A 13,219-nucleotide genomic window follows, 5' to 3' on the forward strand; every position below is an offset into this window, starting at 1 on the left:
TCACATGAAAAACAAAAGACAAATATTTTACACAAATTAATTATAGCTATAAATGTAAAATATACAATTATTTGACTTTTTTAAAAGAGAAGTTGAAGAGATAGCTCAATCAATAAGGTCACTACCTTGTAAGCATGAGGACCCCAGTTTGATCCCTAGAACCTACACAGAAATGCTAGGACAAATGGACAGTAAGTGCAAGAAAAAAATATTCATTGTATATGATGGCGCATGCTTGAAACTTTATCACTCAGGAGGCAGATACGGAGAGATCAGTGCAAGTCTAAGGACAGCGTGATCTACATGGCCAGTTTTGGGACAGCCAGACTACATAGTGAGTCCTCGTCCATAAACAAAAACAAAAGTTTCTATGAGCCATTTATAAATACAAACTAAAACTATGATGAGCACTGTGGGTATAGCTGAGCAGTAGCCTATTGCCTAGCTGGATAAGGCACTATACTATTAGAGATAAATCAGGACTAGCAGGATAAGGCTTGTCACCATGCCCGACAGGAGTTAGATTCCACATAGTAAAGGAGAGAACAGACTCTTGCAGGTTGTCTTCTGACCACTACATAAGCATTATAGCATGCCTACTCCCCACATATACATGCATGCATGCATGCATACATGCATACAAAAATGCAGAAAATTTAAGCTACAATATTGACCAAGCACTGGTAAGAAAAGAGAGAACTACTGTGAAAAATGGTTTGGCATTGCCATAAATTTTAACATACACTTAACGTATGTTCTAGAAATCTCAATTCTAGATATTTACACTATGAAAATGAAACACTACATTCATACAAAAGCTTGTATGCAAGTGTTCATAGCAGCTTTATTTATAACCACTCAAATTTATATCCAATCTAAATATTCTTTAAGGAATGCGTGGATGAATGAACTGTTCATATACCCATAAAAATGAATTACTGACACACATACAATATCAAACAACTTGAAAATTCTTGTTTTTCTTTAAAATTTTTCTTTTTGTGTGCGTTATACAACAGTGTGTGTATGCCACATACATGGAAGTAGCCCTAGGGGCCAGAAGAGAGTGTTGGATTCCTGGAGTTACTTATAAGCAGTTGTGAGCTCCCCAACACGGATGCCAAGAAGTGAACTCAGGTCCTCTACACAAACAGTACATGCTCTTAACCACTGAGCCATTTCTCTAGCCCAAGTTGAAAGAATCTTAAAAACATTACATTGAACGACAAAAGATATTCTCAAGCTATAATATACCTTATGAGTCCATCCATATAACATTATCTAGAAGGCATTCTATAGTGACAGAGACTAGCCAGGATTCTTATTTTATGGAGACTCATTTTAAATAGTCCTTTTTCTCATTATCTTTATTCTCCAGTAAGACATCCTTTATTTTAAAATATGCATTAAGAACAATGATATGGCTCAGTGGGTAAAGGCACTTGCTACCAAGTCTGGAAACCTGAGTTCAATGCCCAGAACCTACATGGTGGAAGAAGAGGGCCAATGACTCAAAGCTGTCCTCTAGCCACATGGGCACCGTGGCTTACACATGCAATAAATAAGCAAAACATAATTAAAAGCATGTATACATCAAAATTAGCTAAGGGTGTGTCTTAGTAATTGTAGACTGCTTCTTTAGCATGTGCCAAGCCCTGGGTTTGATCCCTAGCATATGACACCGAAAGAAGACACATAAGAGCATTAGCTGTTGTAAACAGGTTCCGGGGAATAAGATTTTAGGCAGTTTGTTTATTTTCTAATTTTTCAGAATATGTTTGTAGTATATTTATTATCAGTAGGAAAAAATAAAGGAACATTTCTATCCAGACCTCAGAACATTTTTAAAGGAAATTTTAGAATTTTAGCCAGTAAGCAGGGGGAAATCAAGTAGCAAGGAGGGAAGCTGGGGACCCCTGAAAAGAACAGAGAACTTGGTAGTGTAGCCAGCGAGTATAAAAATGTTGGTGAAGGCCAGTGAGATGGCTCAGCAAGCAAAGCCACTTGCCACCAAGCCTGACAATATGAGTTGGATTCTTACAGCCCACATGATGGAAGGAGAGAACCGATTCCCACAAACTGTCCTCTGCCCGCCACACCTGTGGCACAGCATGTAGACAGCTGCAAACGTGTGTACACAAAATAGAGTTTTTAAATTAAAAATACAGAAAGCTGGTGATTCTTGGGGAGGGAAAGGCCAACTCACCTGAGACTGTTTGAAAACATCCTTCCCAACCACATCCAGGTTTGAGGGGTCTTTGATGGCGCTAACATACTCAGAAACAGCCTTGATCACGACATCACAAGGTGGAAGAACCAACTGATGAGCTCGGACCTAGAAAAGACAAGATCAGTAAGGGACACCAAAGGCAAAGACAGCGTTAAAGGCTACGCTCACAACCTAAAATATAAGAGCTTGGTTCCCAGCATCCACAGCTGTCCCTCCAGTGACAAAAAAAATTGGAGATTAATCACTAAGAGAGTCCAAAGATGAATGACACCCTGGCATGGTCTACCAGAGTCTCCCAGAAATCAAAGAGAAAAAATTAGACAACAGTTATCAAAAGAGATGGCCAACGCCCCACCATTTCTAGCTTAAATAACAAAATAGGGAATGTCACAACGCAGGAAGGTTAAGAGTAGGACCAGAGGGAGTGGCTGGCTTTAAGAGGCTCCCTGTCCTCAGTGAGAAGGATCCCCAACAGGAGCTGGGTAGGACCCAGAACACCTTAGACATTCTGCAGAGTTGTGTCAGTACTAGACATTTTAACTTATTTTATTACATTTATTTGTTTGTTTGTTTGTTTGCATGTGCTTCTGCCACAATCCATGTGTGGAGGTTAGAAAATCCTTGTAGGAATCAGTTCACTCCTTCCACCATGAGTCCCAGGGATTAAACGCGGGTTGTTAGGCTTGGTGCAAGTACGTCTATCCACTGAGCCATCTTGCCCACTCCATAACAGACATTTTAGTGTACAGCAACAGGAATAATGAAAGGAGATATTGGGGAAACTGTTCTCAGTGGAAATAAGTGGAGCAGCAGAGAAATGCCATTTCAAAAAGGCCATGCTGTGTAGGTGGCTAGGCTGTCCAAGACACACTCTTGAGGTACGCTCTTGGGGGAAACTCAGGAAGATCTGCAAGGACTCTATACTGAAATCTAACCAGTAGAATACTGCTAGTCTGCTGTAAGGGAATAGGAATTAGAGCCACAGTATTAAGCGAGCAGAAAACCTATGGGGAGCCAGAGTTTACAGAGGAACTTCATACAAGTTCAAGCAGTACTCTAGACAACTCCTCCCTACTCAATATCACACGTCAATTTACCAAGCAGACTTGGTCCTGCTCTGTTCTTGTCTTTTTCTGTCTCTTTACAACTTCCCTTTTCACTTCCCTTTTCTAGATAACAGAGGCTTACCTAGTTTGCAGGGCGTCTCTGGGTCTTAGCCTTCTGAGAACTGGGACTGTGCTGTTATCTGATTTGATAGCTTTACCTTTCAGTCTGTTAGTGAAAACTGCCTCATGTCCTCCACTTCCGTGCCTTGCAAATGCACTTTCTATTCAAGTCCTCTCTACTTTTGCTCAATTCAATTCTAACCACTAGACATACTAAGCTTGCTCCCAAGATCCACAATAATTAGCATATTGGCACACACATGCTATCAGTGCCTTTGCTCAAAATGTCTGATACTGAAGTGGCGATGGTGTTGTATTTTGCTTCAACTGTACAGTATCATAATGGGCCTATGCCTGGACAGTGGCTATTGCCAGAGTATTCTACTCTTGGGAAATACTGGGGATCAAGTCTGGTGCTCTGAGCACTCAGTAGCATAACAGGAAAATGATATCTAGACCCATCAAAAAACTATCTCCCTTTGAGCACTGCAAACATGTGCATGCCAAAATAAAGGTGACTTTAAATAGAAAATTCAAGCAGTAGCCTAACTGTATACCTGCAAGCCCCAACACAGAGACAGGAAAAACAATGTTACATGTCTCCTCTAGAAATTACCAAGTTCACAGTGATGCCCCCTATGAGACGGACTTCAACAAAGTTCCAAGGAATTCAAAAGAATAATTACAAATATGTTCAAATAAGTCAAAACAGACACAAAACTTTCAACTGAATTACAAAATGGGGGAGGGCTAACAGTTGAATGAAGTAAAGAAGTCAATGCAAGTTACTGAAATGGAATTCAATAGAGGTACAGAAATAGTAAAGAAAACACAAATTGAATTACTGGAAATTAAAAATTTAGTACATCCAATGAAAAGCTCAGTGGCAAATCTCACCAATAGAATGAATCAAGGGCCTGAGGAGAAAGAAAAGAACAGCAACATTCGGCTGACAATAACAATAAGGTAATTTAAAAAGCAACAGAACATGCAAGATGAATAGTACGGTATGAAAAGACCAGATTTTCAGTGGTGCAGCCACTGATAAGTGCCAATGTGACACTGAAAACCCCCATCCAGGGTTGGGGAGACAGCATGGAAGAGGATTTGCTTCTCTTGCAGAATACCTGAGTTCCATTCCAAGCATTCATTTGGTGCCTCACTATTGTTTTGAACTCTAGTTCCAGAGGATCCAACATCTTCTCCTGGACTCTTTGGGCACAGGCATGAACATGGCACATAGACATATATGCAAGTACATATATAAAATAAAATAAATCTTAAAAACAAACAAACAAACACCTACCCAGTCTCATGCAAGTAACTAGAACTAAACACAATGGGTCAAAAAATACATGTTATTAGGAGGGGGATTTGTCTGAGGAAAAAAGTATTCCTTTAGGAGACAAAGTAGAGATGAGGAAAGGTAATAGGGGATAAAAATATCTAGATTCACCAGGTAGTGGTGGCACACACCTTTAATCCTAGTACCCAGGAAGCAGAGGCAGGTAGATCTCTGTGAGTTCGAGGCCAGCCTGTTCTATAGAGCGAGTTCCAGGATAACCAAGACTACACAGAGTCTTAAAAAACCAAAAAAAAAGGAAAGGGAGACTAAATTATTTACATATGAAACTATCAAAGAATTCAGAAATTATTAAAACAAATCACTCAGCACTCCACTGATACATAGAAATTTATGTTCTCATGTATCAGTCAATGATAAAATTAATAATGAGGGACTAGAGAGTTGGCTTACTAGTTACAAGCACTTGCTGCTCTTCTAGAAGACTGGAATTCAGTTCCCAGCTCCAGCATGTCAGGAAGCTCACAACCACCTGTTACTCTAGCTTCAGGGGAGTCAAGGCCTCTGGCCTCTGTGGGAATCTGTACTGACATGCACCTGTTCATGTAAATTACCCATATGCTTGCATGCGCGTGTGCGTGTGTGCGCGCACACACACACACACGTAGGTAAAATCATAAAAATAAACTTTACAATAAATTAATAAAATTTTTAGATGTATTTATTTTCCTTGTATTAATGTTTTTCTTGCACATACAGAGGCCAGTAGAGGGCATTAGGGCCCCTGGAACTGGAGTTAGAGACAGTTGGGAAGCATCCTGGGCACTGGAAACTGAACATGGGTCCTCTGCAAGACCAACTAGTGCTCTGCTCTTAAGCATTAAAAAGTAATTCTTGGGGCCAGGGAGATGACTCAGCGGGTAAGAGCTATTGTAGCACAAATATGGGGACATGAGTTCGAATCTTCAGATACACGTAAAAAGCTGGGTGTGGTCCCACAGGTCTGTAGCCCTGTGCTGGGGGTGGGTTAGATGAGAGCACTGCTGGGGCTTAATGACCACCGACCTAATTCCAGGTTCAGTGAGAGAGCCTAGCTTAAAAGAACAAGGTGAAAATTACACTGGATGATGCCTCCTCTCATCCTCTGGCCTCTGGGTTCACACTCACACACATGTGCACATATACCATATATACACATACACTGTACAAACACTCACACTTAGAAAGTCTTTGAACAAAAATAATTCTGTAATATATGTAGGATCTTTATATCCTAAATTGAAGTAACCCTAAAAAGATCCTTTTGAAAGATTCAGGAAAGTTGTAAAATATATTAACTATAAAAATAACAGGCCAACAAGCTGACTTAGTGGTAAATAGGTAAAGGCACTTACTGCCAGTCCTAATGCCCTGCATTGGATCTTCAGAACCCACATGGTAGAAGAGAACCAACTTTTGCAAACTATCCTCTGACTTCTACACAATCACACACACACACACACACACACACACAAATAAATAAATGTAAAAATTTTCTCCCAAATAAAAAGAGGGCTACAAGAAATTAGAATTACTTTCACTAGAAGTGATAATGTATATATGTAGGGTAATGTGCAAACATTTTAGAGACATACACAGAGAATGTGCAAATGAAATAACTTGTCATATTGGCAATAACAAGAAAATCCAGAATGCATGGCAAAATCTTGATAGTTGATCTAAATCATTAAACAGTCGTAAATAAATGGAATAATCTATTGTTTTGCCCATTTTGTGATATTCAAAAAAGTCAATGAAATGATTCCTAACGATATTCTGCTATACTCATAGACTGTGCCTAGCCCAATTGTCATCAGTGAGGCTTCAGCCATCAACTGATGGGAGCAGATGCAGAGACCCACAGCCAAACAGGTTGGAGCTCAGGATGCCCTGTGGAAAAGTGGGAGGAAGGACTGTATGAGCCAGAGAGGTAGAGGACACCACAACAACATGGCCCAGAGTCAACCAACTTGGGCTCACAGGGAATCAGAGACTGCAACAACAATCATGGACCCTGAATGGGTCCGAGCTAAGTGCTCTGCATATATTTTATGGTTGTTAGATGTTTCTGTGGGGCTTCTAACAGTGGGAGTTGAGGATGTCTCTGACTCTTTTCCCTGTTCTTGGTACCCTTTTCATCCTGCTGGGTGGCCTCTTCCAGCCTTGATGGAAGGGTTTAAGACTTCCCTGGGAGGCCTGTTCTTTTCTGAAGGGAAATAGAGGAGCAGTAGATCCTGGGGAGAGGGAAGTTTCAGGGATATTGAGAGGAGTGAAGAGAGGGGAAAACACTGGTTGGGATGTATTATGTGAGAGAAGAATAAATATATAAATACACAAAAAATGAATGAATAAATCAATTAATATAAAGGGAAAATATTTCATGCTAGGCAGAAATGTAGGTTTTGTTACCGCATTTAGACTTCTTTAAGTCTAATAATTACAGTTCTTTACACTGTAATGATTGAGTCAATAGTATACATTTTCAAAAGGCTTTTGATAAAATTCATTTTGTTGGGGGTGGAAGAGATGGCTCAGCAGTGAATAGCACATATTGTTCTTCAAGAGGATTTGAGTTCAATTCCAAGTACCTGCATACCAGGCGGCTCACAACCACTTGTAACTCTAGTTCCAAGGGGATCCCTATAGTCTCTGTGGACAAAATACATTCATGTGCACATATCCTCCTACATACATATACATAACTAAAACTGAATTTAAAAAGTAAGATTCATAGACATCTAGAATCATAGGGGTCATTTGGAGAGAAAAATATTTTACCAATAAACTGCATTATTCATTCCTCAAAAACCAGCTATTGATGGAGCTGGAGAGATGGCTCAGAGGCTAAGAGCACATGTTGATCTTCCAGAGGACCCAGGTTCAGTTTCTAGCATACATATGGCAGCTAAAAGAAGCCTCAGACTGCGACTGAAGGAGCACGTGATCCAACCAGATTCTCTGAATGTGGCCGGATTCTCTGAATGTGGCTGGCCCGGAGTCTTTCTGAGAAACCATTGACAATGACACTGGGACTAGTTTCCTCTGCATATACTGGATTTTTGGGATCCAGTCTGTTTGGATACTCACCTTCCTGGACCTGGAGGGAGGGGGGAGGAACTTGAACTTCCCACAGGGCTGGAAACCCTGACTGCCCTTAGGGACAAAGAGGGAGGAGGACGGGGTGGGAGTGGGAGGGTGTTGGGAAGAGGGGCGTAAATGGAAACTTTTATAATTTAATAAAATTACTTTCAAAAAAAAAAAAAAGAAGCCTCTAACCCCAGGGTATCCATCACTGTCTTCTGGCCTCCATGAGTACCAGGCATGCATAGACATACAAGCAGGTAAAACACCCATACACATAAAATTAAATAGAAATAAAAAATAATTTTTTAAAAAGTTACTAAGTATGGTGTGATAGCACACACCTTTAATCTTAGCACTTGGATGCTTAAGCAAACTCCTATGAGTTTGAAGCCAGCTTGGTCAACTTACATACTGAGTACTAGGCCTGCCAGGACTATGTACAGAGACTCTGTATCAAACAATGGAAATATACTGTCCTAAGGTACCAGAGACATAGCAGTGAATACAAAAGACAAGAACTCTGCCTTCATGGTAGCAGGAATATTAAATGTGTTGGGATAAGCTGATGTGCAAGCTTGTATGTATGTGTGCATGCACACCTATGTAATTTTAAATAATAGGATTGGGAAAAGCCTCACTGAGAAAATGACATTTAACAAAACTTTTAGGAGCGAGAAAATAGCTGTGTAAGAAAAAAGGCAATCCAAGGTTAAGTATGAACCTTCTAAGGGTCTAGGAAGTGCTGAGGATGACAAGCTATAAGAAGGACTGTGTGACACAAACAGTCATTATAGGATTTTAAATAGGAAAGTTACATGCTGAGTTCTTTTTTAAATTAGTATATATTAAACTATACAAGAGTAGGTTTCATTATGATATTTTCATGTATGAGTATTATAAATTTTGATCATATTCACCTCTTCCTTACCCTCTCATCTCCCTCCTCTTAATAGTCTCCTTATTTATCCCAAATAGTCTAGTTCCCTACCCTATCAGGTTTTTACTCAAACTAAATAAGACAGATTCATAATGCTAAAAAACAAATCTTAGAGCTGGGACTATAGTATGGAGGTAGAGTGATTTCCTATCATGTCTAAGGCTCTGGGTTCAATCCCAAGCTGCTGTGGAACAATCTTTGCACACTATAAATATGTATTGCTCTCATTGTTAATAAAAAGCTGATTGGCCAATGGCTAGGCAGGATTTGGGGGGCAGAGAGAATGCTGGGAAGAAGAAGGGTGGAGTCAGAGGAGTTGCCAGCAAGACACAGAGAGGAAACAGGAGGTGCAAGATGAAAGAGAAGTAACGCCACATGACAGAAATGTAAATGAATAGAAATTGATTAATTTAAGTTTAAAAGCTAGTTAGTAATAAGCCTGAGCTATCAGCAGAGCATTTATAATTAATATTAAATCTCTGTGTCGGTTATTTGGGAATCAGTGGGTGGCAAAGAAAAGTCTGTCTACACTGAGCGCTGTCAACATTTTTCAAAAACAAATCTGTATACTGTGCATATATGTATATATGTGTGTACGTATACGTGTGTGTGTGTGTGTGTAAAACATGTGTGTGTGTGTAGGGGTCCAGATACACATACATAGGGAGATCAGAGGTCACCATAGATTATTGTTCCTCAGAAGTGGTTCATCTTGTTGTTAAGACAGAGTCAATCATGGTACATTGGGCTTCTCAAATAGCGTAGGCTAGTTGGCCAACAAGCCTCATGAATCCTCTTCTCTCTGTCTTCCTGGCACTAGGATTACAAGCATAAAGCATCTCGCCTACCTTTTTATGTGGGTACTGGGGCTAGAACTCAGGTCCTCATGCTTATGCAGCAAGCAGTTTACTAACTGAATTATCTCTTCAGACCCAAGAACAAATTTTATTCTACACTTTTCTAAAACACTAAGAACATGTGGCATAGTAATTTTGCACACAGTGCAAATGATCTAACTACCCTCAAATGGCCACCTTAGTTTCACCTTCAAAGTTCCTAAAAACTTACACATTTTTGGCAGTACTAGAGATTGAATCCGGGTCCTCACACGTGCTCGGCAAGCTCTCCGTCACCGAGCTACATCTCCAACTGTCTCAAACTGTAAAACATACTTTTAAGAGGCCTTTATGAAAACTATCAACAAATGGGTTGGAATGACAGCTGAGTGTTTAGGAGACTGGCAAGTAAAATGAAAATAGAGAGGTGACCATTGGGTTTATTGGTAACGTGGTCAATGGCAGTTTCAGAAAATCCAATTACAGAAGCAAGAGGATAGTAAACAACTCAATTACAGTCTCCCCACCCCTAACCCTGTGTGTGTTGTTTGTGTAAGTGTGTGTGGGGGGGATCAGAGGTCAACATCACTCTTCAGTGGCCATCTACTTAGTATTTTAAGATCTCTGATTAGGACCCAGGTTCACCAGTTAATCTAGGCTGGCTGACAAGAGAATCCTAAGAATCTGCCTATTTCCACCTTCCCAGGGCTAGAATTATAATAATGAGTCACCATCCCTTCTTTTCGTTTTTCATGTCTGGGAATCAAACGCCTCATGTTTGTGTAGCAGGTACTTTATCAATGGAACCATCCCCACCTCTAACACCTAGAAGATTCTTTAGAAGAGTATACTGTAAGAAGAAAAATAGAGCAATAGCTTAGGAGGCTGGGGGTAAGGTCAACAGTGGGTTTGGCCTAGACAGATGTTTAATTGACAAAGTACTCGCTGTACAAATGCAAAAACCTGTACTCAGATCCCTAATACTTGTATAAAAGGTCAGATATTGGTAACACACACCTGTTATCCCAGTGATAGGAACACACAGACACATACACACAAAGGGTTTTTATCTTCAAACCTGAATCATACACAGTCATCCATAGTAGCATATGCTTATAATCTTAGAACCCAGCAGGCTGAAGCCAAAGACTTTGAGTTAATTCAAGGCTAGTTGGCAATAGGCCTTATCTCCAATTTTGAAAAAGGATTGGGGCTACAGGTATAGCTCAGAGGTTAACAGCATTAGCTGTTCTTCCAGAAGAACCAGGTTCAATCCCCATCATTCATATAGCAGCTCATAAACATCTGTAACTTCAGTCCTAAGAGATGTGATACCCACTTCTGGCTTCTGCAGGCACTATGCATGCATGTAGTAAACAGACATACATGCAGACAAAGCACCTATGCATATAAATAAATATATTTAAATGGAAAATACACAGAAATTTCAAAAAGGATCATGCTTATACATCAAATGAGAAATATCCAATGAAGAAAGGAAAAAAAATGATGCAGGAGAAAGGAGAACTGTAGGCAGAGGCTGCTCATTTTATCCAGGCCACACAGACCCAAAATAATTACACAAAACTGTATTAGTTAAATCACTGATTGTCCTATTAGCTCTAGCTAATATTGGCTAGCTCTTACATCTTAAATTAACCCATCTTTCTGTATATGTGTTGCATTTATTGATTAATGAATAAAGAAGCTGCTTTGGCCTGTGATAGAGCAGAATAGAACTAGAAAGGAAAACTAAACTGAATGCTGGGAGAAAGAAGGTAGCATGAAGAGAAGCCATGTAACTCCACCAGAGACAGATGCTGGGGACAGAACTTTACCCAGTAAGCCACAGCCATGTGGCAATACACAGATTAATAGAAATAGGTTAATTTAAGATATGAGTTAGCCAGAAAAATGCTTAAGCTATTAGCTAAACAGTATTTCAATTAATATAGTTTCTGTGTGATGATTTCGGGAGTCTGGGCGGCCAGGAAACAAACAAGTGGCCTCATACAACACTGCCAGAAGTACCAAAGGACATCAGTTTTTCTACAGACTTCATAGCAGTAAATTCCATTTTTAATTTTTGCTAAACTATTAAAAATGGCCACATCACTCATTTGATGTACATGTCTGGTCACTAGTGAGGTTGAGCATCTAGTCAAATGATTAGCCACTGTATTTCTGCTTTTGTCAATTTTTCTGACTCAGTCTTTTACTCATTTTTGTCACTATTGAGGCATTTTTCTTTGCCAGTTTGTATGAATTCTTATGTTATAGCTATTATCAGAACTAATTTTTATCTGCATGTAAAATATAGCTTTACTTTATTCTAAGGGGAGAGTATGAACAGAGCTCACACTACCACAAATTATGCTGTCAAGTTTCACACATTTTGGAATATCATACATAGTAATCAGCACATGCCAAATATAACCGCCTTCTTAATCAGTGTCTCCACTGCAAGCTAAGTATTATAATTTAAACCTAATGAAAGAGGACACCAAGGAACGTGCCAAACTACATGGGGAAAAGCCGAACGAGTCCTCAACCCTACACAAAGAACTAGAGGCAAGTGAGTAAAGCTGGGAGTGGGAGAGGTGGTCCTCCCAAGGGAAGAGCACACCAATTAGTTAGCTAGTACCAAACTGTCAGCCCTGAAAACAGACCTTCAGGTAGTATTATATGGGCTCACCAGATTATATTTAGGAATATATATGTATACACAAAATATATGTGTGTATGCAATAACAATTGATGAAAAGAAAGGGGCCATAAATTTGATGGGTGAGTAGACAGGGATATATGGAAGGGTTTAGAGGGAGGAAAGGGAAGAAAGAAGTGTAATTAAAATACAACCTCAAAAACAAATCAACAAAAAGACTTTAAAAGCAAAGACTTTAAAAAAATCTAATGAAAGATAATTGTTCTACGCCATCAAAGTTCAATCAAAAGTTGATGTCTCCTAAATGTACAGGGGCAAAATAGGGCATATTACCTTAAGTGATGCAAGAGGATGTTCTGGTCCCAAAAGGCTCCAGTGAAAAGCAGCCAAGTCCTCATCGGGTAGAATGTGGTTACCTATAAAATATACATTTTATTCACTGTACAGTTTGCTTAAATCTTTTAGGTCATAAAGAGAATCCTCTGGGGGGGCTGGAGAGATGGCTCAGTGGTTAAGAGCACTGACTGCTCTTCCAGAGGACCCAGGTTCAATTCCCAGCGCACACATGGCAGCTCACAACTGTTTAAAGATCCAGTTGCAGGAGATCTGACACCTTCACACCAATGCACATAAAATAAAGTTAAATTAACCATAAAAAAGAGAATCCTCTGGGAGAGGAAATAACTGAATTACGCATAGACCCATATTCTCTTTATTTTATTTTTGAGACAGGGTTTTTCTGTGTAGCCCTGGCTATCCTGGAACTCACTTTCTAGACGAGGCTGGCCTCAAACTCACAGAGATTTGACTCTGACTCTTATGTTCTAGGATTAAAGATGTGCTCCACTATGTCAAATCAGGTCTATATTATTATTATCATTATTATTTTTTTGGAGACAGGTCTCACTATATATCTATGGGTGATCTGAGATTTGATATATAGAAAAAACTGGTTTCCA

At 39.6% G+C, this 13,219-nt stretch overlaps 1 protein-coding gene across 2 annotated transcripts in view; it reads right to left on the reverse strand.

Moving 5' to 3' along the window:
• Fam120c (family with sequence similarity 120 member C) overlaps nucleotides 1–13,219 on the reverse strand; it is a 131,067-nt gene that overhangs the window by 75,782 nt on the left and 42,066 nt on the right. For both annotated transcript variants that reach the window (XM_048441606.3, XM_048441609.3), the window contains exons 3-4: nucleotides 12,594–12,676; nucleotides 2,207–2,335 (exon numbers count right to left, since the gene is read on the reverse strand). In XM_048441606.3, the coding sequence (XP_048297563.1) occupies nucleotides 2,207–2,335; nucleotides 12,594–12,676 (212 nt within the window). The remainder of the gene's footprint in view (nucleotides 1–2,206; nucleotides 2,336–12,593; nucleotides 12,677–13,219) is intronic.

Source organism: Myodes glareolus, chromosome X (genome assembly GCF_982192425.1).
Source record: "Myodes glareolus chromosome X, mMyoGla1.1, whole genome shotgun sequence".
NCBI lineage: Eukaryota > Metazoa > Chordata > Mammalia > Rodentia > Cricetidae > Myodes > Myodes glareolus.